The sequence below is a fragment of the Gobio gobio genome (assembly GCF_949357685.1).
Source record: "Gobio gobio genome assembly, chromosome: 6".
Classification (NCBI taxonomy): Eukaryota; Metazoa; Chordata; class Actinopteri; order Cypriniformes; family Gobionidae; genus Gobio; species Gobio gobio.
Genome location: NC_137102.1, coordinates 22,037,174 through 22,064,671, shown reverse-complemented (window position 1 = coordinate 22,064,671; position 27,498 = coordinate 22,037,174). Strand labels below are relative to the sequence as shown.

General features: G+C 37.4%; 1 protein-coding gene across 2 annotated transcripts in view; it reads right to left on the bottom strand.

Annotated features, from left to right (window-relative positions):
- The window catches only part of slc1a7a (solute carrier family 1 member 7a), a 39,775-nt gene extending 12,597 nt beyond the window's left edge, over nt 1-27,178 (bottom strand). Inside the window, exons 1-6 of one of the 2 annotated variants that reach the window (XR_013816621.1) lie at nt 26,747-27,178; nt 22,425-22,504; nt 6,620-6,835; nt 1,450-1,492; nt 310-541; nt 129-228 (exon numbers count right to left, since the gene is read on the bottom strand). Coding sequence is in view for 1 of the 2 variants with exons in the window: in XM_079818449.1 (XP_079674575.1) it covers nt 129-228; nt 310-541; nt 1,450-1,492; nt 6,620-6,835; nt 22,425-22,504; nt 26,747-26,881 (806 nt within the window). In the remaining variant the exon portion in view is untranslated. The remainder of the gene's footprint in view (nt 1-128; nt 229-309; nt 542-1,449; nt 1,493-6,619; nt 6,836-22,424; nt 22,505-26,746) is intronic. The other variant, XM_079818449.1, reaches the window with a different exon arrangement.
- Between the last annotated feature and the right edge of the window lie 320 nt (nt 27,179-27,498).

Below are 27,498 nucleotides of genomic sequence, written 5' to 3'. Positions count from 1 at the left end.
ATAAAAATCATTTTCAGGCACAATATGGTGAGCATGACTCAAACATGAAGAACATTTGACAACTACATAACTCTATTTAGCCGCTAGTTATTTGGTTTATTGTCATAAAGAAGTTTTGGAATCATTACCATATAACAATGGCCACAATTTTCAGCACAGCTTCATTCAGACTCTGGCAGAAGTTGACGAGAGCGCTGCCATTTGGTCCCATTCTTCCAAGCATGATACCTAAATGATGAGAATACCTGAGTATTTATTAAGTAAACTGGATTAAGCTGTGGAATTCCAGATGTTGATGCTCCCACTCACCCATAGTAGCAGAGAAGATCACGATACCGAGGACATTCATGCCTTCACTGGTGCCAGGAAGCGATCGGAAGACCACATCGGGAGGTGGCGTCAGGTCAAGGGAGAAGTTCTGGATGTCTGTGCCATTGTCATCCTGGATTCCATAAATGAAGTTCCGTCTGGTGGTGGCCTCTTGTATGTCCTGACTGATGGTGGGTCTAGGCTTCATGATCGGGATGCTTTTTGTGCGATACTACAATTCAATTATAATTCATAATTTAGATGGCATATAAAACAAATGCACAACAATGCAAACATATGCAATACCAAAGGTACAGTACACATTTAGGGTTATTTTAAATATGACGCATGAACCTATATTAAAATTACATGATACACATAATTATTTCCATGTTATATGGCCAAATAATAAATAGCTGATATTACAATTCTTAACCATTTTGTCTAAATTAATTAAATAAAAAACGTAGGGCCAGATTTACCAAACAGGGCAAATTAGCGTGAGAGCGCAATTCCAAAAAATGATGGGAGTGTATAGTTCAGAGCATGATCTGAAAACAGCCTGCAAATAATGACGCAAATACCAGTAAATTGACTATCGCAAACCTTAGTAAATCACCTTGCAAGATTTATTTAAATACTCTCAGATTTTGCGTCCTACAAATGCACATGCAATAAGGTCAGCCTCAAAAATAACTTTCCAGTTATTAGCCTTTTCAGTGCTAATGTTTCACTGCGTCTTTACTAGTAAATCCTGACAGTAGTTTTTTAACACCAAAAGAGGGTTCTGATGCAAGCTGTTAGTAAATCTGGCCCTTAGTTTCAAAAGTAAATTCAAAACAGTCATCACAACATTATAATTTACAGTGTGAAAAATGTATATTCATTTTGAGAAAAATAATGATTATATTTAACAGTGTTCTTAAATTATTAGTGTTTAAAGATTAACTTTAATTGAGCAGTATGCAGGGGAAAAGAGCTGCACAATACTGACTGATATGAACACTCATAAAAAAATGAATGTCAGCCAATAACCAATATGCATAAAATGTGTACCTAAAATGGCTATGTATAATAAAAATACAGATCAAGTGTGGCAGGCAAAGGGCATGAAACTAAAGGAAATACATAAAAACTCACCTGTTGAAAAGTAGCTTGAACCAAGTTGGCTGGGAACATGTTGCTGATGGAGGAAAGAAATATTTTATGAACATTATAATGAATATTATTGTTTATTACACAGATTATTCAATGGCATTCTGATTTTTCTAACCTGCTAAAAAGTACCAAACTGGTTTTGGTTTATAATGATTAAGTACTGAAACTAAGCTGGATGAAGAGAAAGTTTTGTTAATTAAATTAGCCATTCGACCAACATCCAAAACATAACGTGCAGTTGATCCGTCATGTTTTTTGTTCTTATTTTTTTCCTACTAACGAGGACCCCTTGCACAACAGAAGAAAAAGCTTAGATAAATTAGACTTTTCAGTTGGACAAAGTCCAACATTGTCATTGCAATTAAAATGTATAAACATAAAAATGATATAATAATAACAGCATTTAAGGTAAATGCAAAGAAGTACAGTTAGAAGCATGTACACAACAAAGGGATTTGGGATGTCAAAGTGCAATTTTATGTTGGCATAATGGCTTAAAAGTATGTTCTTCCCATCACCATTAAGCGCATTTCAAAAGTGTACATTGTGACACACACACACAGTCAACTAATACTAATCCAAGTTTTAGTTTCCTTATCAACACACTGTCTAGTTACCACAGAGGGACCCAGAAAACAGCGATCCAAACAGCCTTTTAGTGGACAAAATTATAAACACATGATAATTTGGTACCTCTCTTAGTCTACCATCCTGAAATGTACCATTCATAAATTGAGCTAAACTTGTGGCTGTATGTAGTTTCCTCCTCTTTTTATCACCTCAATAGGGGCCATATGGTTTCAGGCTCAGATCAGTAATCAGTTTAGGCTCCAGTCTTCACCACACACTCCAATGACACGGGGTCATGCTCTGTCACGCAGCACAGGTGACAGGTGGGGCAGAAATTCCCTGTTCCTTAGTCCTCAGCCAACCCTAAACTGAGCCAAGTCTAATCTCTCTTGATCCCTCATCATCAAAGCCACTAACATCTCCACAGACATTCAGGCTGAAATAAATTCATTATACATAGAACACGTGAAGGTGCCATTTCCTTTACTGTATGTATAGTGAGATTTAACTTACAGTCTGAGGCTGTCCTTCCCCTCCTGACCTATGAGGACTACACATCAGCTAACTAACACACTTAATAACTAACGTATGTGGTGGAATTTTGTGATGGAGAATGGCTTGTGTGGTAATGTAATGGATGTGCTCTTAGGGATATGGAAATTGGTAAAACTTTATTTTAGTGTCTCTGTTACATAATGTTATAAGTACTTAATGTAATAATAACAGTAAATTATGCATAATTACATCTGGCTAACCCTAAACTAAGCCCTATAACCGTAACACTAAGCCTATAGTAAGTATATGTTGTTGTTTTATATTACTTGGTATAATTACACTGTAACATGGACACTTTTTATTAAAGTGTAACCTGAAATTCTCAAAATTAATTTATTAGTTTGGATTAATTCCTATTGTCTGTTTATTTTGTAATCTGAAATGTTGATATGTCCTGTGCATGCTGGAAGGTAAAAAAGAGTGCATTCAAACAATAGGTCCCAGAAAGAAATTGAACAAATGTGTTAGAATTTAAGAGCCCAGGATCATGCACTTTCTGTATATATGCATCTCATATGATTAAAGACTAAATTTGAAACAGTGCAGCTAAGGAAGAGAAGCAATAAAGAATCTAGCGCACATTTTGGAAGTGGTATGGCAGTTATATTGTCTTCCGTCCCCTAGGTGGTTAGAGTCCACCTGAGATAAAGGTACATCATAGCCAACTGTCAATCAGATTGGAAACTCTATGACACTAACTAACTTAATGACTAAATAACTTAAATAGGCGAACATTGTGGAAGGATTGGGGTTGTCTTTCCCCTCTTGAGAACCCCATATAACTATAACTAACTAACTAACTAACTAACTAACTAACTAACTAACTAACTAACTAACTAACTAACTAACTAACTAACTAACTAACTAACTAACTAACTAACTAACTAACTAACTAACTAACAAACTAACTAACTCCGACTGTCAAGAAATGGGGCTCTTTCCATTCTTGAGGACTCCATGTGAATTAACTGACTGACAAACCAGAGATGGCTAATTTAGCAAAAGTCATACGAATTTGTACGAGTGAGGTCATATAAATTCATACGATTTAGCAAAAACGAGTAGGTCAATTTGCATGATTTTATACGAATTACCTATCCCTAACCCCGCCCCTAAAACCTACCCATCACTGCAGTATAGACAAATCATACAAATTCATATAAGTGAGGTCGTACGAATTAGCCACCTTGTACAAATCCGTACGAATTGGTCGTGAGATAGCGTTAGACTGACTGACTGACTAACCCACCAAACAACTAACTAACTGTGATTGACTGATTAATGCACCAAATAACTAAATAACTGATTGACTGACTGACTGACTGACTAACCCACCAAAAAACTAACTAAATAACCAACCAACCAACCAACCAACCAACCAACCAACCAACCTATCTAGTGGAAGGAATGTCAGGATCTAGATCTGACTTTCCCCTTTTGAGGACTCTATATGAACTAACAACTAACTAACTAACTAACCAACCAACCATCCATCCATCTAACTAACTAACTAACTAACTAACTAACTAACTAACTAACTAACTAACTAACTAACTAACTAACTAACTAACTAACTAACTAACTAACTAACTAACTAACTAACCAACCAACCTCTACCATGGTCTTATGTCAAGAAATAGGGCACTTCCCCCTCTTGAGGACACCATGTGAATTGACTGACTGACTGACTGACTGTTACTAACTGACTGACTGGGACTGACTGACTGATGACTGACAGTGTGACCCACCAAACAAATAACTAACTGACTGACTGACTGACTGACTGTATAAACAACTACAAAAACCAACCCATCTAGTGGAAGGAATGTCAGGATCTGGATCTGACTTTCCCCTCTTGAGGACTCCATATGAACTAACTAACCAACTAACCAACTAACCAACCAACCAACCAACCAACCAACCAACCAACCAACCAACCAACCAACCAACCAATAGTGGAAGCAATGTCTGGATCTGGATCTAACTAACAAACAAACCAACCTAACTAAGTAACTAACTAAGTAACTAACTAAGTAACTAACTAACTAACTAACTAACTAACTAACTAACTAACTAACTAACTAACTAACTAACTAACTAACTAACTAACTAACCTTTAGCATGGTGGAAAGAATGTCAATCTATCTAGTGGAAGGAATGTCAAGAAATGGGACTCTTTTCCCTCTTGAGGACTCCATGTGAATTAACTGTTTGACTGACTGTTGCTGACTGACTGACTAACTGACTGACTGACTAACCCACCAAACAACTAACTTAATAACGAACCAACTAGTGCTGGGCGGTATGACCAAAAATTTATATCACAGTATTTTTCTAAATTATATCGGTTTCACGGTATATGACGGTATATTTTCCCCTATGCATGACTGGGTGTTAATCACATTTTCTACTGATTAAGAGGAAATACTGCAGGAGATTGACTATTACCCTGTTTTACTGTCATGACGAGTGATTATTGTAGAAAAATTCCACTCTAGAGTTAATACAGGTTTGCAAAGCCCCACAAAATGATGCTGTGGAGAGACAACAACCAATAAAACACAGACCTGCAACACACTCAGAGTCATACTTACAGACACCTGAAAATTAAAAGTTGAGTTGAGGGCACCTTAAGCATTTTAAAAATCTAACCCTATATAACAACAAACTGCCAAAACGAGGAGAAACGCGGGTATTTGCAATACATTTAAGAGCACTCTTTGAACGAATGACACACATCAGTTGAACACAGAAAGAATAAAGCAGTTACTTTTTTGCCCCACATAACCTCAAATAAAGCATTATTTGGAGGGGGCAGCGCTTTTTAGTGGTGTCTGAAACCCTAGTGGACGTTATTGAGTGCACTCATTCTATCCCATTGCACCGCAATAACGAGTGTACAGCCGATATACACACATTGCCTGTCCGACTTCACACACGTTTTCATTCACTCCTTCAAATAAAGTGATAACATGAGGAATAATGAATGAGAGTATAGGATTCAGCCATAGGCTGTGCTGTTAATGCGATCTCAACTGTGCTCTGACTGCTCTTTCTACAGTGCATCAATGAAATGGGTCCCCTCTCAAACAATGACACGCTGCGCCACGTTCCGAACGTTGTTTAAGCGGCATATACCGGTATAGCGGTATCATCAAAATTCATATCATAAAATAAATAAATACCGGTATTCGGTATGAACCGGTATACCACCCAGCACTAGAACCAACCAACCAATAGTGGAAGCAATGTCTGGATCTGGATCTAACTAACAAACCAACCTAACTAACTAACTAACTAACTAACTAACTGACTGACTGACCGACCGACCGACCGACCGACCGACCAACCAACCAACCAACCAACCAACCAACCAACTAACTAACTAACTAACTAACTAACTAACTAACATCAATAGATTGTCAGGCATGGGGGCAGGAATGTCAAGATCTGGGGCTGTCTTTCCCCTTTTGAGGACTCCATATAAACAAACTAACGATCAAAGGAACTAATTAACTAACTAACTAATGATGACCTAGGACTACATAACCTCCATAGTCAAGTTTGGTGAAGGAATGTTAATCTGTATATATACATGGGTTTTCTGTAGTCCTTTTTGACACATTACCGGTTTGTGAAAAGTTCCTGACTAACTAGACTGTTCCACTGACCAACTTGACAGCAACACAAATGTCACTGGGGTAAACTCTGTCCTCATTTACTCAAGCAAACACTAACTGGCTTATCATGAGCTTTACTCATTAAGAGGCAGTTCAAAGCCTCAGCGGGTGAGAATGCGTCTGGAACTCTTTATATTCTATCACTGAAAACATGAGAGAAATAACAGCACATTTCTCTAGCAAATATGGCTGATGTGATGTATAATTGTTTCTTATACCTGATTATGCAAAAGTAATGTGACTCATATGAAAGCTAGGAAAAATAAACCAAACTACTTAATGGATCACAGATTTATTGAAATACCATCATTTTCGTTGATAACGGATACACAATAGCACAGACTTACCGGATAAGGTCCAGTAGAGCATCAGCTGAGCTCATGATGGGCTTCCCGCTGTCCTCCGAGTCCTCCTTCTGGGCAGCTCCACCCGGGTGGATGATGATGACCATGACAATGCCCACCACCACAGCCACAAAGGTCGTCCACAGATAATAAGAAATTGTCATGATGCCCAGTCGACTGGAGCACTTAGCATCCAGTGCTGCCAAACCAGACATCAAACTGAGGAGAGAAAAAAAACAAAACTAAAAACATAATTTTTAAGGAATACATAACAATTACTCTCCGTTGAATGCAGAGAAGATAAAAACAACTATTTGCAAATTCTTGCAAATGCCATACATTTAATATACTCATTACTCACACCCAAAATATTGCAGTGGATAACTGATTTCATTTTTAAATAGACCACACTGATATATATATCTATCTATATTCTATAGGCTATATCTATATAATATATATCTCCTTATTTTTATTCCAATGCGCAAATTAAAGAACAGAGATGCAGCAGATTTCCATAATGACCAGCACAATCTATCAAGAGCAGCGCAAATTAGAGTCTGCTTCAAGTCATGCTCATTTTCGGTCTGTAAATAATGGCGTAAATACCTATAAATTGACGAAGGCAAACCTTAGTAAATCGCCTTGCATGATTCATTAAAATACTCTCCTCCCATAAATTTTGCAACGCATATGCAATAAGGTCAGCCTCAAAAATAACCCTGTCCACACCTTTTCAGCGCTAATTTTTCACTGTATGTCATTAGTAAATCTTGACGCCAAAAGAGGGTTTGCGCTGGCGCAAGCTGTTAGTAAATCTGGCCCTTAATCTTTTCCAAGTGTAGGTATAACATTAAATCCTGAAGCCAGTGCGATGCTTTAGGAGGGTTTGTAGATTTCCGATGTAATAAAACCCACCTGTGAGCCAATAAGGATCCGAAGGCAATAATGTTTTGTTGTCTTTGAGTCAGACTCAATTCATCGAACACCAAATTCAGCACATGGCTAGAAACTGTATCGAATATGGTTGACCAGTAAGTGTGGGGCACGTCCAAAACATGTGAGTCAGATCTTCTTCTACCTTTGTGACATCTTATACAGGTCTTGTAGGATTAAAAGAAGCAATCCTTGTTCTGCTTAGGTGCACACGGTGCAAAACCTTGAACTGTATTAAACTTAATCGGGCACAAGAGGCACTACCATTCACTTCACATATAAAGCACTGCTCCAAAATTTCAGCTCAGAGCTCAGTGAATTCAAGCATAGTACTGTGATAGGTAACTACCTTTTCAATAAGTCCATTCGTGAATTTTCCTCACTACTAAATATTCCGCCACTAGACCCTGGACAAAGGAACACTTAGTGCTTCAGCATACCAAGACATTTTGGACAATTTCATGCTCCCAGCTTTGTGGGAACAGTTTGGGGATGACCCCTTCCTGTTGATGACATGACTGACTGCGCAGCAGTGCACAAAGCAAGGTCCATAAAGACATGGATGAGCGAGTTTGGTGAGGAGGAACTTGACTGGCCAGCACAGAGTCCTGACCTCAACCCGATAGAACACCTGTGGGATGAATTAGAGCGGAGACTGCAAGCCAGGCCTACTCGTCCAACATCAGTGCCTGACCTCACAAATGCGCTTCCAGAAGAATGGTCTAAACTAAACCTTGTGGAAAGCCTTCCAACAAGAGTTGAAGCTGTTATAGCTGCAAAGGGTGGGTCAACACCATATTAAACCCTATGGATTAAGAATGGGATGTCATTCAAATTAATCTGCACGTAAAGGCAGGCATCCCAAAACTTTTGGCAATATAGTGTATATTTATAAACACAAAGAAGCATCAGATGTCTTATGATGGTGTAACCAAAAAGACATGCAAAAAATTATTGAATATTTGTATTTATTTATTTACATTATTTATTTTTTCTTATTCAATTTCTGTTTGTTACACCAACATCACCGTCTCTTAATGACAGCTTAGATCTTAGTCTTCAGAAAGTCCAGAAAACAGCCCAACTCATTCTGATGGGCTTAACCAGGGCTCAGTCTTTCAGGTTTAGGGGAACCGTCATTGCTCAAACATCAAGTGAAAAGATGACACAAAAAAAGACACAATATACTGTCTCATGTACCTCCAGAGATAGCTGGGAAAAAAACAGGCAAAGTGTAAAATCAAGCCATAGACATTGATATGGCTTGATGGTGCCATCACTGATTCTGGCATTCCTTTCGGATTTTTCTATTAACTAGAGGTGTGATTGCACTCTCCTCAGAAAATCAATAAAGATATCTGATTTATATAAAAGAACAGATTTTTGTTGCCACCATAAACAATCTTTTCTTTCAGCTGTGAGAGTTTCATAAGTCTTGGATACAGATGGTTGATCTGATGTCCTCAGATGTGTCTTCAATACATTTGATCTATTCCATACCAGTCACATGATGGTAATTCAGAACCGAACAGAGAGAAATTAGACTATACAATGTGAGTTAAGCTTTACAAAGTCTACTATAGCCACTTCAATTCGTTCCTATATTCATCCTTATATCCATTTGCTGACAGGGAATCTCCCTCTATGCTGGTCATGCATATTACTCATACAGAGAACTGGGGTCCTAATCATCACCACAAACACACCACACAACTGGATGATGGTGTTAAAGAGAGAAATAAGACATGATATGACAAGAAATGCAGCGACAAGTTATAACTTTTATTGTGGTTATTTATCTGAAAAGTATGGAAGCCCTAAGAGGCCATAGACAACAAAAGTTGTTTTCTTGTGATGTCGATATAACAAAAGTAGTTTTCTTGTGATGTCGATATAACAAAAGTTGTTTTCTTGTGATGTCGATATAACAAAAGTTGTTTTCTTGTGATGTAGACACAACAAAAGTAGTTTTCTTGTGATGTCGCCATAACAAAAGTTGCTTTCTTGTGATGTCAGCATAACAAAAGTTGTTTTCTTGTGATGTCGGCATAACAAAAGTTGTTTTCTTGTGATGTTGACATAACAAAAGTTGTATTCTTGTGATGTTGACATAACAAAAGTTGCTTTCTTGTGATGTCAGCATAACAAAAGTTGTTTTCTTGTGATGTCGGCATAACAAAAGTTGTTTTCTTGTGATGTCAGCATAACAAAAGTTGTTTTCTTGTGATGTCAGCATAAAAGTTGTTTTCTTGTGATGTCGGCATAACAAAAGTTGTTTTCTTGTGATGTTGACATAACAAAAGTTGTTTTCTTGTGATGTCAGCATAACAAAAGTTGTTTTCTTGTGATGTCAGCATAACAAAAGTTGTTTTCTTGTGATGTCGGCATAACAAAAGTTGTTTTCTTGTGATGTAGACACAACAAAAGTTGTTTTTGTGATGTCGACATAACATTCAAACATTATTCCATAACCATGCAGACATCCTCATTCCTTGAACTGGTTTCAACTGAAACTAAGCGCATGTTCAGAGCCACTAAAAAACTGTAGCCTCGTTCTCAAGTGTCAGACAATGATTCAAAAGTGCTATATCACTGACACACACAGAGCTGTTTCAGATTGAATGAGTTCCTGATCAAAGTAAAACAAATTTGACTTTGAGAGGCTAATCTAAACAAGACAAAAGTCTATTAGTTAATTCAATACAATCATACTATTTATATTTTTTCATTCTATGCTCCTCCATTATTTTATCCATTGAAGGAAGAGCAGTCAACCTGTCCCATGACCTGAATTCATTATCTTTAAATAAACAATTCTCCATTGTATTCTATTCTTTTGGGGATTTGGAAAGCCATTGGATTCTGTAGACTAAAAGTGCAAGACATAAAAGCCAGAATTCTCTCGGCTGCATACAGAGACAATGATAAGAGTTGGCTAGTAATGAAATCTTTGCTGTCATATGAGAGAGTCACTGCTGGTGAGTAACTAACCAAAAATGCTACTAACCTGACTACAAAATGGTGAATAATGGAAAAGGCACACAGTAAGTGATTTTCTTCATACTAAAATAACATTTTATTGTTACCATTATGTATTGTTTATACCTTGTAGCAATATCAGTATTTGAACTTTAATCATTCTATAGTGTTGTGCAGTGTCTAATAATCCATAGCCGTTTCCTTTTATAGGATAGTGTACGGACTGTTGGTTGTGCACAAGCAGACACTCATGTATGTCATTTGTGTATGTACATGCGTCTTAAGCCCTTGCTCTCTGACCCTGCATGTGTTCCTACTATAGGCAGGCAGCAGGACTTCCAGACCATCTGGAGCTTTCTGTGAAGCACCTCTGTTTGACAAGAGCATTACCCTAATCCTGACTGGAGATGGGAAAGTCCAGATAAAGTCTATGGGACTTCCAACTGAAGTCACATGGGGTGCCATATTTCTCAGGTGGAACAAAGCAAAATACCTGTTGGAAATGTACACAGATATAGGGTACAATGGGGCTAAAGACACACCTTAAGAAAAATGTGATTTTCATAACTTTTTACTATTTCTTGCATAAAAAAATATTTTGTGTAAAAATAAATCATAGAAGTGGTTTATTTTGTTTAGAAATCTTATATATATATGGAGTCATCGAGGGGGGCCTTTTACGGTAAAAGGATCACCAGCATATAGGGCAAAAGTTACACAGTATTGATTCAAATACTTTCGTTATTTTGAATAATGTCTAAGTGAATACTTGTTCAAAACAATCACTTTAGCAAAGTTTGAACTATTTTCTGTTAATTTTGATAAATAAAATAATTTATTTTTGTTCAATAAATATGCTGTCATTATGTTAATATAGAAATATATTTAAAAAAATATAGAAACAAATAATTTTGGAAAAAGCAGGAGATTCCATAATAATGTAATATAGATTTACAGTAGTAACAATAAATCATTAGTGCTGGGAAATCGATTAATTGCATCCAAAATAAAAGTTTGTGTTTACATAATATATGTGTGTGTACTGTGTACAGTGAAATACACACACACATGTATGTATATATTTAAGATTTTTTTTTAATTTTAAATATAAATATATTTTTATTTATATATAAGATAAATTTTATAAATATATACACAGTATATACGTGCAAATATTTCTTAAATAAATACATGAAGGAGTGTGCATTTATATATACATAATAATTATACACAGTACACACACATATATTATGTAAACACAAACTTTTATGTTGGATGCAATTGCCCAGCACTATTAATTATATTTCATTATATATAATATTATTAATAACAATATATATATATATATATATATATATATATATATATATATATATATATATATATATATATATATATATATATATATATATATATATATATATATATATATATATATATATATATATATATATATATATATATATATATATATATATATATATATATATATATATATATATATATATATATGGTTTTATTATAAATATGGTGATTATCTATAAGGTGGACACCCCATCTTAATATATGATTTTTACAATCTGAATCTAAATATGTCAACAAATGGAAAAGACAGCCGGCTGTTTATTATCATGTTAAATATGGTTCCTTTAGCCCCAACAGCAGAGGTGCATTTTACGCCAAATACCATACTTTTACATATTCTTCCATTATTGAAAAACTGTTGCTTAAAGGTCCCCTTCTTCACGATTCCATTGTTCAAACTTTAGTTAGTGTGTAATGTTGCTGTTAGAGCATAAATAATACCTGTAAAATTATAAAGCTCAAAGTTCAATGCCAAGCGAGATATTTTATTTAACAGAAGTTCCCTTTCAAAGCCTACAGCGAACGGCTGGCTTGGACTACATCCTGGTACTTCCTTCTTTAATTACGTCAGTAGAGCAGTAGAACAGACTAACCTCCGCCCACAAAGAAACTCGAAAAAGGGGGCGCGGTCTTGTTGCTCTCCCACGTGGAGAAGCGGACGGTCGCGTGGAGAAAAGGAACTGTTGCGTTGAGTGTGTTTATCGCCATGTCATCGAGACGCTGTTATTTTCATCCAGGAGTCAAATCACCTTTGTTTGGCTTTCCCAGGGACGCTGTAGAGATTATTGAACGCATACATCTCTCTGTTAAGAGGCGTGACCTTTCCAACGTGAGCTAAGCTGCTGTCAAATTACAACACAGGAACCGCTTTCACGTGCGCTAAGCTGTGGTCGAATCACAGCACAGGAACCGCTTGCACATCAGAACTTGTTACGTATTTCTGAAGGAGGGACTTCATAGCACAAGGAAATCACCAGCCGTTTTTAGGACAGTGGAAACAGCGGTACACAGATAAGTAAATTGTGTGAAAAATACTGTGTTTTTTTACACGCGAAACATGAACACGTTATATTGCACACTGTAAACACAATCAAAGCTTCAAAAAAACACGAAGAACGGGACCTTTAAATTAGCCTGAACAAAAATCATTAAGACCTTTGTCTCAAAATATATTCAATAATTTTAGTGACTCTTATTTGCTACTTAAATCTACAACATTTTGAAAAACATCAAATATTAGATCAAATTAGCGCAAAATCAATCAAAATTTAAAGGAGCATTTCCCCCGTGGAGCCTTTAGCCCCATTATACCCTATATTGTGGGAACACTCGCACAAAACCAAGTGGGGGTATCGAATTAAAATGTGCCCAGATCCAGTGTTATTTTAGCATCTTTGAGATACTATTATAGTTTTTATTAATATTTTGAATCAGTTTGTATGTTTATATTTGCCTTTTGCATTTAGTAAACATTTTAGTAATGTTGTTTTTGGCAGTTTTAGTGTTTAAAAAATGTATTATGTCTATACAAGGCTGATATGTCCTTAACTCAATCTGCTTGCAATCACATCATTCTCTGTAGGGCACACCAATGAGCTCGCTGCTCAACCTTCAAATACTTGGTTAGTAATTGCTATAGCAGTTACAGCACGCTTTCATAAACCCTCCACCTTCCCCAGCTCCACCTGTATAGATCTGCTAGGTAATTCATGTATGCTATACATCAGTATTTTACTTGAGTAAAACAAAACAAAAGCAGTATTCCAACAAGATCAAACGTAACATTGTGAACCACCCAAACAATACTGGACAATGACTGAAAGGAAATGAGGAACTTAAATAGATATTGTGATGAACTAAATACAGAAAGGTGTGCTCGTAAAATGAATGTCCAATGACTGGCGGGAAACTAGAACAAAGGAAACAGGTAACTGAAGAGAAACAATCTAAAAGTCCTTGAAAATTTAATCAGTAACCATCAGTAACAAATGATCAATAAACTGTAAAAGGATTCATTACAGTGGCCAAGCAACAGTTTGTGGTATAAATGTATTATTATTATTATTATTATTATTGTAGATATTATTTTTGCATTTTGTCTCATCAGCACCACATGCCACTGAGGAGAATGTATTTTAAAATGAAAAGACACACACACACATGCACGCACGCACACACGCACGCACGCACGCACACACACACACACACACACACACACACACACAAACATGAACATTTCAGCTTTAAGAAGCATAATCTCAAAGATCTCAACAATCTGCTACCATATGAGATGAAGTTGACCTGAAAAAAAAGACATGCCTTAATCTCGCAAAAGGTCGATTGATTTTCTCCATATAGATGAAAATTGAAAAGATGCCTTAAAGTAGATTTTTTTGAGAGGATTATCTGCCCTGCGTCTAGTCTATGTATTAATGTAAACTCAGAATGACAGGAAACTGAGATTTGGACTTGATTGGGACTCAGAAAGTGCCATGAAAAAGCATTTTAAAGCATCTATCCTGTAATTACCTATAGTAGACCAACATCAGATGTCATATCCCAAACTACATTCAGAACATTGCACATGCCATATTCCCATGGCGACCTTTTGAAACTGTTTTGCATCCACATGGTTGCATCCCCAAAGATCAGCGTCGTACTGAAATACACACAGGGATAATAAGAAAGCGCACGGTTGCCTTTGATTGTGACTAGTGATCATCAGATAATCTGGTTTCCGCTCTTGCCGGTAGGCAGATGGCGTTGAAACGAGGACAGTACGCAGACCCTGCTTTGGGCCCTAAGCCCTATAGCATACCATTTGATTAATATGTCAGTTTTATTCATTTTAAACCAGCCATGGCATCTGCAATACTGTATGTGATGGAGGTTCACATAAGAGAGCCAGTTCTTTTGCAAATGTTATTCTGCTTTTCATTCTTAATTCGGTTTGCCGCTTACTACAGTTCAAGCTCTAGCATTAAGGTCAACACTAACTTGTTTATATATAGTCATTGGCCATTTTGAATTAGGAAGTGCCTGATAGATGAGGTCTTGGCTGCTGTGCATGTGCAGTTGGTCCTTAGCTTCCTCAGATTATAGGTAATTAACAACCCTGACCCTCACATAATGACTCCCTGTGAGTGTGTGCGTGTGTGTGTGTGTGTGTGTGTGTGTGTGTGTGTGTGTGTGTGTGTGTGTGTGTGTGTGTGTGTGTGTGTGTGTGTGTGTGTGTACACTGGGCATCTGGAACACTGACCCAGACAGAAGTAGAAGGTTCTATATGGCACCAAAAATGGTTCTTCGTCATAATCATAGAGGAACCACTTTTGGTGCTATATAGCACCATATCTTAACATGTTCTGTATATGGTAGCGGTGCTATATAGCACCTTAGTTAGCGGTGCTATATAGCACCTTAGTCAAAGAACCGACGAAGAACCACTGAAGCACCAAAATTAGTGCTATATAGAACTTTAAAAGGTTCCCCTATGATTACGAGCCAAGAACCATTTTTGGAGCCATATAGAACCTTCTTTTTAGAGTGTATGTGTGTAGAGTGATAATCAACTTCCTCTCAAGACTTTACTGCACCAAAAAATGTGCACATCCAGCATGTGATCATTTGGTTTGGATAGTTATATTCTATCTTTGAGGTTTCATATCATAAATCTTTCACAGGCAGCATGTGGACAGTGGCTGCTAAATCCTTATATATACTGACCATTCACCTATTTAATGTTTTAGAGGGGTAGTTCATCCAAAAATGAACATTTACCCACTCTCATGTTGTTCCAAAACTCAATGAACTTCTTTCTTCTGTGGAACACAACAGATTTTTTTCCAGAACGTCTGAGCTGCTTTTTCAGATTTTTTTTTTTCCAAACAATGAAAGTGATTTATACTGTCAAAAAGAGTTAAACTACCATACCCTGAGAAAAAAGGTACAAAGCTATCACTGGGGCAGTACCCTAAATTGCAAAGGCGAAATGGTACATAATAGTACCTTAAAGTATACATTAGCACTTTAAAAGAACATATTAGTACCTGAAGTACAAGTTTGGTCCATATGACTCAATTCTAAGCAAGGGCATTGAATTTCTTAGGGATGCTATAGGAACATGTCCCTACAAATATCCCGTGACAGCTGAATTGTCCCTAGGATTCTTTTGATCAAACAATTAAAATATATTTTTATGCGACCAATGTTGTTATTTTGGCCGCATCTGAACACATACCATTGACATTACCTGAGAAGTTAAAACAAATATGCTAGAAAACTGCACTAATGCATGCATGGAGTAATGCTGCCTTCACGTGCTATTGGAAGTATCGTAAATACTAGTTTCCTAGTTAAAAAATTGGACATGAACGCCCTCTCAAGTCAAAATTTGAATGCGATGAGCTTGTAATCACAACTTGGAGTGGGAAGTAGGAAATTTCCGATAGCATAGGAAGGCAGCATAAGAACATAAGGTAAGCATTTAAAACAAAAGTGCACAGTTCAGTTGCATTATAAAGTTCTTTATGTAATGTTGTCAAACTGAATGCACAAAGCAAACTGTTAGCTTAAACAGCCACTAAATTAAAACACTGAAATAAGTGCATTTTAATATTAAAACCTAGCCTCTCCATATATTATGTATATGTACTCAGATGCTGATGTATGAAAGATGTGGACGATTGCACACAAGTTAAGTAAGTTAAACTGCCTCCTTGATGTCTGTAAAAAAACAAACCGTAAAAAACGGTAATTTTCTGGCAGCAGGGGTGCCAGAAAATGTCTGTTTAAAAACAGAAAAATACTGCCAGGAAAAAAAAACATAGATAAACTGTAAAAAAACATACCGTAAAAAAAGGTAGCAACATTTTAGGTTTTGGGATAGCACTTAGTTTACTGTCTATTTTACAGTTCAAAAGTGTATAATTTAAAGGTTTATATTGTAATAATTACATGTACACTGCACTCTAAAAAATTCATGCAGCAGGCCTACCAGCTGTATTATATTTACTTTTTGATTCATGCTACAACTTTATTTATCTAGACCTACATGTTTTATTTATTGAAATTAAACTGCACGCTTCCGTTAATTGTAAAATTAGACATCGAAAATGGCAGATCAAGCGCAGGGAGCGGTGTAGTGGAGATTGTCTTTTCCTGTTGGTCCCGGCCTTGATTTTCTGTGGCGTTTGAATTTTTGTTTCCTGAGAGGATCAGGCTCCATTGTTTTCTTTCTTCTGCTGAAGGTGCCCAGTAGCTTCTCAGGCTTGTTTCACACTTGTGCCCTGTGACAGACATGATTTGCCTGCACTCCAGCCCTGCTTCAGACAGTATTTGAACTGCTGTGCTTCTTAATGAATGGTTGGTGTATCTTTTGGATAACCCCACTGCCTCGCAGATGCAAGGAAGCATATTTCCGAGGTAGTTCACACCCATGGGTTCGTGAGAATACCAGAACTCTCGCCTGTCAAGCTCCTCCTATGTCGCTTTCAGAGGATGAAGATAGAAGGATGTGGCATCAGGTGGGCATTTAGTGAGGTACTTTTTGAAGCTTTTAACTGGGCAAAGGGGGTCACTTGTGTTGGCAGACATGAATCCTCGGTAACAGTCTTTTTTGGGATCGTTGGGCTTTTTGTGGTTTTTTGTTTCTGCATTATAAGACAAGCAAACAAATTCACCTCCATTTTCATCTTTTTTAATAACGAATGAATGCTGTCTTAACTCTCGATTTCCCTCACGCCCCCTCCTCGCCAGGTTCAGCTGAATGTCAAACCAGACCTTGCGAACCAGTCCGGCTGCTGTGTCTGGTGACAGATACGGAGAGTGACGAATGCGCTGTATTTCAGCAGTGGAGATGGGAGGATGATGAGTACTGACCAGTGATGCGCGGGTCAATGTATAAACAACCCGCACCCGACCGACGTTTTCAACTAACCCGCCCGCAACTCGGACCGCAAAAAAAAAAGAAGAAAATATTGTACCCGACCCGCTTCCTGACCCGCATTTTTTAAAAGTAGTAAATGCTCATCGTAGCTCATTGGGCCATTGAGAAAATGTTTCAGGCCCTGACGTGGTGCGCTCAGAGGTGCAGCAGCGAGAGCAGGAAGTTCTTGAGGCGGCCCATCATTTTCCATTTCTGGATATGAATTTCTGAATGCTGTATGATATAGCCTAGTGTTATGTAATACAGGCTTGATTTATTCATTTATTTCGTTTAATTTTCTTAACAATTAAGATGCTGCATGTGTTTATCCAGTCTAATCGAAGTGTGCGTCTCTCCCCCGACTTTCCCAACAAAAATCCTGCCCCCTCTCAGAAAATACATAAAACTGACTTTAAATGCGTTTAAAAGTAGCCTATTAAAATGGTACAATGGCATTGCTCAGTTCAACGTTTTGGGAAATCGGGCATTTTGTCCCGCGTCAGCATTTATTCAAAAGTTAATAACGCTCAACATTCAAAAGGTAAATAAGGATTTATTGACGATCCGACCGACCGTGACCCGAATATCATTAAAAATATTTTTGGATGACTCGTAACCGCGGGTAACCGCGGGTGGCCGCGGGCACCCGCTCATTTTGGATCAACCCGCGCATCACTGGTACTGACGTCTTTCCCAGCCTTTCGAAACTTTTTGAGGACGGCCCTGAATACGTCGTTGGATGACTTAAATTCCGATTGACCAATGATGTTGTATTTGGATATATAGCGGTTCAGTCCAGCTCTAAGGGAAATAAAACTTGACACTGAATACTCTGCGCCGGATGTGTTTCGGACAGTGGCATAGAAAGCTCGCAGCAGGGTATTTAAAGTTGATGCCCCCTCTCTCTCTACCTCATCCAGAGACGTATTTTTGGCTTTAAGCCAGTCGTTAAACACATTAACTGCCCAAGCTGTTGTTTTTTTGGTGTTTTTCTCCCTCGAGTATGTCTAGCTGTTCTTCGCTAATCATTTTATGTCTTTTGTTGTTGCCGGCTGTCTTTGATGTCCGCTTCCGTTTATGTTGTTCTTCATCTGGACCGTCTAATACTCCTGCCGCCCATTTGTTGAACGTTTTATAGTTCCCGTAAATATTAAAATTAACTTTAGAAAAATCGTCTGTCATGGTGTTTTTTTTTAGTCCTGTAATTTCCGTTATTACAGTTAACTATGCGAAGTGATATGGAACTGTAATGCGGTCAAGAGCTGCCTGGAACTACGTTCGCTGTGCGTCTCCCAGAAAATAATTGCACACCTCAGAACGTTCATCAACCAATCAGATTCAAGCATTTAACGGCCCCGTAGTATAAATCTGCATAATCAATTGGAATATTCTGTAGAGCACAAATCGCTTTATGGTGTTTTTTGTTGTTGTCATTTTTAGAGATATACTGTAAATCACCATGCATTTTCACTGTATGGAACAAATCAGACATTCTGCAAAAATATAATATTTTTTGTGCTCCACAGGAGAAAATAATATGGTTGACACTAAGTGTGGACAAAATTCCTGCAGCTTAAACAGCATGGCACTTGGGTTCATGACAAGGTCATGGGTTCGAAGTTATTTTGTATAAGCAACTACCATATGTAAATACAATGGGAAGATTGATTCTGATTTGATAGTTTTGTTATACTAATGTATATTTATCGTCAAATTAGTGAAAATCACTAGTGGTTTTATCATTTTTTAGCATCCAAATGAATATGCATCCGACGTGTGCAAACAATGAAAAAAGCGAATGTGACATTCATTGTAATGGATTTGTAAGTCTATGGAAAATAATATTTGTTAAAGCCTGTTTAAGCATATTAAATGTTAAAAAAGTATGGCTTTCAACTATAATTGTAAATGGCTATATTACCCATTTTATCCTTAAATGTTCCATTTAATAAGTATCAGTATTGGTATCATTATTGACCCTATTGGCTTTTGATACTTTGTGGACAAGTGACATGGTTATGGGTTTGGCATAAGTATGTAACTCTAATTCTTACACTCTCAGAAAATAAAGTACATAATTGTACCTCTAGGGGTAAAATGGCTTGTCACTGGGGCTGTACCCTTAAGGGTACATTTTTGTACCTCTAAGTCAGGGGTAGGCAATTTCAAACTGATCTCACAGAATTCCGTGAAATGAACACGGGTCCCTTAACTCAAAATCTGTGGCAGTTTCACATTCCGTGATGGGTCCACGGAAGTGATGCCTATGTAAGTCAATGACAGTATACAGACGCGTTGGGCATGTTGGTTATCGTCATGAAACTATGATTTTGCCATTATAATCAGCCAGCATAATTTTATTTACAATTATTCTTTTTTTATTTATTTACGGTATTCAGACACGTTTTAAACACATAACCCAATCCCTTCCCTAAACCTACCCATTTGTGTATTATAAAAAACAGGATATAACAGGCAGATACGACTGCAGGCACAATTTATTCAAAAAGTACAAATATTCCAAGAGTTCCGAGGCCAAACGATTGATTTGTGTGAAGAAAATCCCCAAAAGCGTCGAGTCCATCCATCATAACACATTTCAAATTTAACCGCTGGAAGAAACGTCACGTCAGCTTTGACAGCATAGAGTGCCGAAGTAATGACGTCACTTTGTAGGCCAACCCGGAAGTTAGCGGCGCATGGGTTCCCTCGATCAAAAAGCCATTCATTTTCCCCATAGACTTTTGGAAAATCGCAAAAAATAAGATCTGTGTTCAACAAAGAGTAATGACCCTTACACGTTTTGTCTACCAAGATAATCTCTATACATTTTGAAGCCCAAATAAAGCCGTCAGATATAAAATGCTAACGGTAGGCTATAAACGGACTACAGCACACCATGGTCGCGGATCAACGTCATCATCAAGCTTCCTCAAACTTTATTTAAAAGCACGCTCGCTCATTATGATCTGCGCTGTGTATGAACACTTATCCACTTTTTCATGAGAAATATTGTCCATTCGTTTTTTCCAAAAATGTTAGAAACTAATTTTGTTTATGCATGCCTCTCTGAGATTTATCTTTTGTTAATGTTTTTTCAGACAATATGATTATCACTGTGATAACATTAAATGACATGAAACACAACCCAGTCTCTTTTTGTTAAATGCAAGTTTATGTATGATCAATAATACAAAACGTATAATAAGCTACACATGAAATAAAGCAAACAATTCAGTCAAACATTCAAAGTCAGTTCTAGTCGGCTAACTTACAACGGTAACGTACAGTTATAGCCTAAAAATAAACAAGTAATGAAACTTATCTTTGCACTCAGCCTAAACGATTTGCCAGGGAACAAATTATAGATCCATGAGAGCAAATATGGGCCGTTAAATCTCCACAAGACTAATTATAGCTGGAGACGCCACAGAGACATCATAGCCAGCGGCAGACGGCAGAAGGACTAGCCGAGGAAAGTCAACTCTCGCCGGCTAAACAAGCACTGAGCGCCGCTGACTCACTGGAGCTCACAACTCCGATAACACCAGATAAAATGTTTAAATAGGCACTCTTCTTATAAATAAACCACAGATTTGAGCTTTAAACAACTACATTATCGACTGAAAAAGTCTTAAAACTAAGTTGTCACACATTAACAGTAGATTTTAACACAAAAAGACGTGTAAACACAGCCCATGTCAGCCATTTCTCAACGAGACAAACATGTGAAGAGAGTAAACTCCAAATGTTCAAGCATCCAACTTTGCGCGAATAGCGCGATTTATTCACGCCACATAAGTTCTTCATTCTTCAGGCTGAAACACGGGCTAGTGAGAGATTGCCTGTTTGTCACGATGACGTCTAAAGTCCCCGCCAAAGGATGTAGTCCCTTTTAGCAACTTGTTAGCAACCACCGTTTTTAAGACACAATAAAGTCTTAAAAAATCACAAGCAGGTTATAACTAGTGTGTTTTATGTCATAGATTAAAACGTGAAAATATATAGAGGCTTTGTTAACCACAGACCTTATTTCAGGCGATTTATTGTTGGTGAATATTATTTATTAATAGTTTTAGTCAGTGATGAGTTCAGTCAAACTTTTTTCTTTCATGACAATTTTTGTTTATGGCTTCTTTTGATTTGAACAGATTATGTGTTTTGTTAACACTGTAACAAGAACCACAAATAAAAACGAAAATAGTCAACTAAACAAAACACTGCAATATTTTCAATAAAACCAACATCAAAACCTCTGTTTATTCTCAATAACAGCTTCTATAGATGTCTTTCAGGGTTGGAGCCAAACTGCAGGACAGCGACTCATTAGGAGCAAACTTGCCTGCCAATGGTTAATTGTAAGGGTAATTGTACCCTAAGGACAAATTGTGTACCTTTAAAGGTACAGTTATACGTTTTGTTCCCCAAGGAACAAAATTATACCTCCACTGTACCTTTTTTTTCTGAGAGTGTAACACAAACTTCATGCTATCTCACTTAAGAAACCGAATACATACAGACGCTTATATTACTTGATTGTACCAGATTCACAGTGACTTACAGCTAAGTTATTCATGTTAAAATCTTGCAAAAAGGAACTCTTACCTGGAGACCACTAGGGGAAGGATGAGCATCTTCAACATCCGCATCAGCAACTCCCCTGGGAACTGGAAGTACTTCACCTCCTTCAGGAAAAACAGAACAACAAACAACTTTAACTGCTTTGATTCACTGTACACGAATACGTCCCACAGAGTGGAGAAAGAAATATTCTCTAATCCTTGACTTTAAACAGTCTTATAGAGATTGAATTAAATCTCCAATCTTTAATATACTCCTTTTCAAAATCAAACAAGTTTACACTTTATTTTAAAGGCACAATCATTTTTTGCAACTAGTCAACTACTCTGTGAGCTCACGCGGCGGCTACTGTGAGACACTTGTTGGACACTGCAGTAAGCCAGATCGATATTAGGCATGGTAAAACCTGGTACTCGCGGTAAATAAAGAAAACGAGATTTAAACAATAAGACTAACTGTGTTGAGCTATAAAACCATGATTAGTTTTCTGCTGATGAATGTATCCAAACAGTTGCTCACCTGTCTAATAAAACATAATATATTAATGTGTCTTTGGTGTTTCCATGGTTTCTACAAAATTAAAAAGGAATTTGAGGGTAACGAGGGTATGTCATTGCGACGCACGGACACGGTCCATGTCCTGATTAAAATGCCTTATTTCTCTGGATTTAAACATTGTTGGAAATGTTTGGGATAATTTAACACAAGTCAACAAAATATATAACATTGTTCTAGTAGTTTTGGGGTATTTTAATCCAAAAATGTTACATATTGTGCCTTTAAGGTGACATTGTTACTAATTAACATGTACTTACTATAGAGTTTATGGTTAGCGGTTGATTTTCTTACATGTAGTACATGTAACGTGTAACTATGTAACTACTTCACCTTAAAATAAAGTGTTACCTCAATCAATTTATTTTTGGGGGATTTACAAATTTACAAAGAAAACTGATCTAATCCATTGAAGGATTTATGCAATTGTGCAAATTTGCCCAAAAATAAGTACTGAATGCAATTTGCGTGGAGCAGCAGACTACCACGATCTACCCTGGGACTGTACAGCATTTCTGCTCTTTAAACTTTTGAAAGCATACTTAATGCACACAACACATCTTGACATGTCAAATGATAACACACATCTCCATCATTTGATCATCATTTCTTGAATTACTGCATTATCATCATATACTAATAAATCACCATTTCCATCCCATGTGTTTAAGAGTACTAAATCATCACTTCCTGGGAAATTGGCACAACATATCTGTAATAAAAATAGAAGTTGCTGCAATTGGGGAAGCCACTGCACATTTTTCCTCCATCATTAATGACTTGCTTCTTGCAGACGAAACACAATAAACGCTCTCATGTTATCTTGCGATCAGATGCTGATGTTAGGGAACGCAATCAAGAAAGACGTTTCTAAAGGTCATCATACCAAATCATTCTGATGTTTGGCTCATGCATTTCAGAAAGATCAAACCAACATTTGAGATGCTATGCAATGAAATTTGTCCAGTTATTGAATCACATCCTCTATAAATACGGAGCCCCTAAAGGGACATGGTGATGAAAACAAATATGAGATGGGAGGAAAACGTTTATTTAAATGCTTTCGTGCATTTTTTTTGCGTTCCCCCAAGAAGCTTTGCTTTGGCTCACAAAACTTTTTAAATATTTAAATATGTCCATAAGATGCAGAGTTTTGCACTGAAATGCCTTGAGCAAAAGTGCTGCAACTCTTAGATGTTATAGTCTTTTTAATTTCACCGTTTAGTTCATGAAAATACATTACTCTTATAATATAAATGTGTTATGTTTATTGTCCAATAATAGTTTTATGTATTAGAGACAGCACTATTTTAAAAAACGGCTGCCCAAAGAAATAAAGTTGCTTAAGAAGAGCATTTAAGCAAGAGAAAGACTTATTGAAGACCATATTGTGTTGAAGGGAGCTGAGAGACATGATGCTGGTGTTAAAGCGCTTAAAGGCCTGCATTAAGGAGGGGGCAGGGACATATGAAGCTTAGATCGCGGTCGTTGTCCAAGCAGCATCAGGATCAATGCTGACAAATGGCTGTGCAACACTGGCATTCCTGTGCTACTTGCTAATGCTAACATAAAACAGCGGCCATGGATCTGTAAAGCTGCCATGTGGCGTAGCCTAATCCAAACAGACAGGTATGCCAGGGCTCATTTATGATAAAGCTAGCTGTACTGTTGTTCAACGTCTGTACTTGCTTTGGTAAATACTTGATATATATATCAAGTTATCTTCCACATACACCGATCATGCATAATATTGTAACCACCTTCCTAATATTGTGTTGGTCCCCCTTTTGCTGCCAAAACAGCCCTGACCCGTTGCAGCTGGACTCCACTAAACCCCTGAAGGTGTGCTGTGGTATCTGGCACCAAGATGTTAGCAGTAGATCCTTTAAGTCCTGTAAGTTGCAAGGTGGGGCCTTCATGGATCGGACTTGTTTGTTCAGGACATCCCACAGATGCTCGATTGGATTGAGATCTGGGGAATTTGGAGGCCAAGTCAACACCTCAAACTCGTTGTGCTCCTCAAACCATTCCTGAACCATTTTTGCTTTGTGGCAGAGCACATTATCCTGTATCCAGTTCTGAAACTCACTTCCCCACTGTTGGTGCTTTCGGCAGTGACGTGGGCACCCTGACTGGTCTGTGGCTATGCAGTCCCATACACAACAAAATGTGATGCACTGTGTATTCTGACACCTTTCTATCAGAACCAGCATTAACTTCTTGAGCAATTTGAGCTACAGTAGCTCGTCTGTTTGATCGGACCACACGGGCCAGCCTTCGCTCCCCACATATAAGCCTTGGCCGCCCATGACCCTGTTGCCAGTTCACCACTGTTCCTTCCTTGGACCAATTTTGAAAGATACTGACCAATGCAGACCGGCAACACCCTGCAAGAGCTGCAGTTTTGGAGATGCTGTGACCCAACCATCACAATTTGCTTTTGTCAAACTCACTCAAATCGATACGCTTGTCCATTTTTCCTGCTTCTAACACATCAACTTTGCAGACAAAATGTTCACTTGCTGCCTAATATATCCCACCCACTAACATGTGCCGTGATGAAGAGATCATCAGTGTTATTCACTTCACCTGTCATAATGTTATGCCTGATCAATATAAATCCTTCATTCTTTATATGTTTTAACAAAGAGAACAAATCATATTCACATGCAAGAGAGGGTCCAGTAGCAGTAGCTTGAATGTACTGTTGTTAGTGACTTAATTAAGCATATTGGAAATGTTCTCAAGAAAGAAAAGATCTGAAATCTGGTTATATTCATTCATTAAAAGTAACAGTAACTAAAGCTCCAGCTTCACCTTTTTTAACAAACTGTATATCCTATAGCTCAAGAGGTAACCTTAGTTCATTAACCTCATGATAGGACTAGCGAGAAATGTTCAACTCGACATAGATGAGAAGACATGATGAGATTTTCAACTTCAGATCCTCAGATGCAATAGTGCTTCAATATTTCAGTTGATTGACTGATAATCCCTCAGGGGTACTAGATGTCTGGTTTACTTGTGTCATAAGGACAGAGAGCTTTGATGGAATGCACATCTCGCTTAACAGTGAGTGTCCATGATAAAGCAAAGGAAAATCTTTTACAAATCAAGTTTAAAACACATTTCTTAAGTTCTTAGTAATGCACTCTTTGTATTCATGTGCTGGTTTCGAAAAACGTATAGCATTTTCAGATAAAGTTTCCATTTAAATGTTATGTGGTGTAACCATAAAGTAAATAAAAAAACTAAAAAAAACATATCCACCTTGAAAACATCTTAATTTATTTCATGAATTGATTTAATAATACCTTGGAATATATATATATATATATATATAATATATATATATATATATATATATATATATATATATATATATATATATATATATATATATATATATATATATATATATATATATATATATATATATATTACCATTAATGAGGATGAGGTGTACTCTTGAAAATAAATGTCCCGAATGTATTTTTTTCTTAGAGATGCCATAGATGGACCATTTTTGGTTCCCCAAATAACATTTCAGTGATCAGTTCTTAAAATAACCATTTCTATCTTAGTGTGAAGAACATTTTAAAAATCGAAAGAACCTTTTCCACTATAAAGAACCTTTTGTGCAATGGAAAGGTCCCATTGATGTTAAAGGTCTTTATGTTGCTAATAAAGTATCTTCATTTTTTTAGAGTGGCAGGAAAGTTGGGTCATTGCAGGGGAAGACAGGGAAACTGTTATAGGGGTCACACCAGGTGGGGGAAACCAAAACTAACCTGCTCAGAGAGGTGTTTGGAGCGCAGGAAGAATCCCAGCAGGCATCCGATAACCACGGCCAAGACTGACAAGATGAGGAGGCCGTTCTGTTGGCACACATTTTTAACACGGCTCCACACCGCACCCAACGCCATGGTGATATGTCCACTGCCCGCTCAATCAGCCATACAAACACCCTTTTTCACCCGAATTCACAAACCTTCCAAGGGGGTAAATATATACAGACATGCAGAGAAAACAGCAGTAGGAGGTTGTAGAAAGTGTGATAATGATGGTCCCTCCAAGAAAAAGCACTTGTCAATCCACCGTTGGTCACTACTAAAGCCCATCACCCTTTCCAGTCACTAACACACTATCCTTCTTTCTTTCTCTCTTTCTCTATCAGTCTCTCTTCGTTCTGCCCCACCACACCCCTTACTTCTTACTTCAGCATGGCCAATAGGGGGCTCTGGGACAGCTGGCGGTATTGTCCCAGAGGTTAATACCAGCGATCCTATTAGAGCCGACTGCATTAAGCCGATCTGAAGATGGATTAAAGATCTCTGAACAATTGGAAAGGGGATTGCTTCATGTATGTGTGAAAGAAGAAAAAATGAAACAGGGCAAAAACATAAAGATGAAGCAAGTGACATGACTCAAAGTAGATGTTAAATAGCGGGGGGTTTGGACAGAGTTGGCCAATGTGGACATGAGTTGCTGTGGCTCTACCAGTGTTTGCAGGTATGTGTTTGTCAGTGTGCTTTTGCACCCT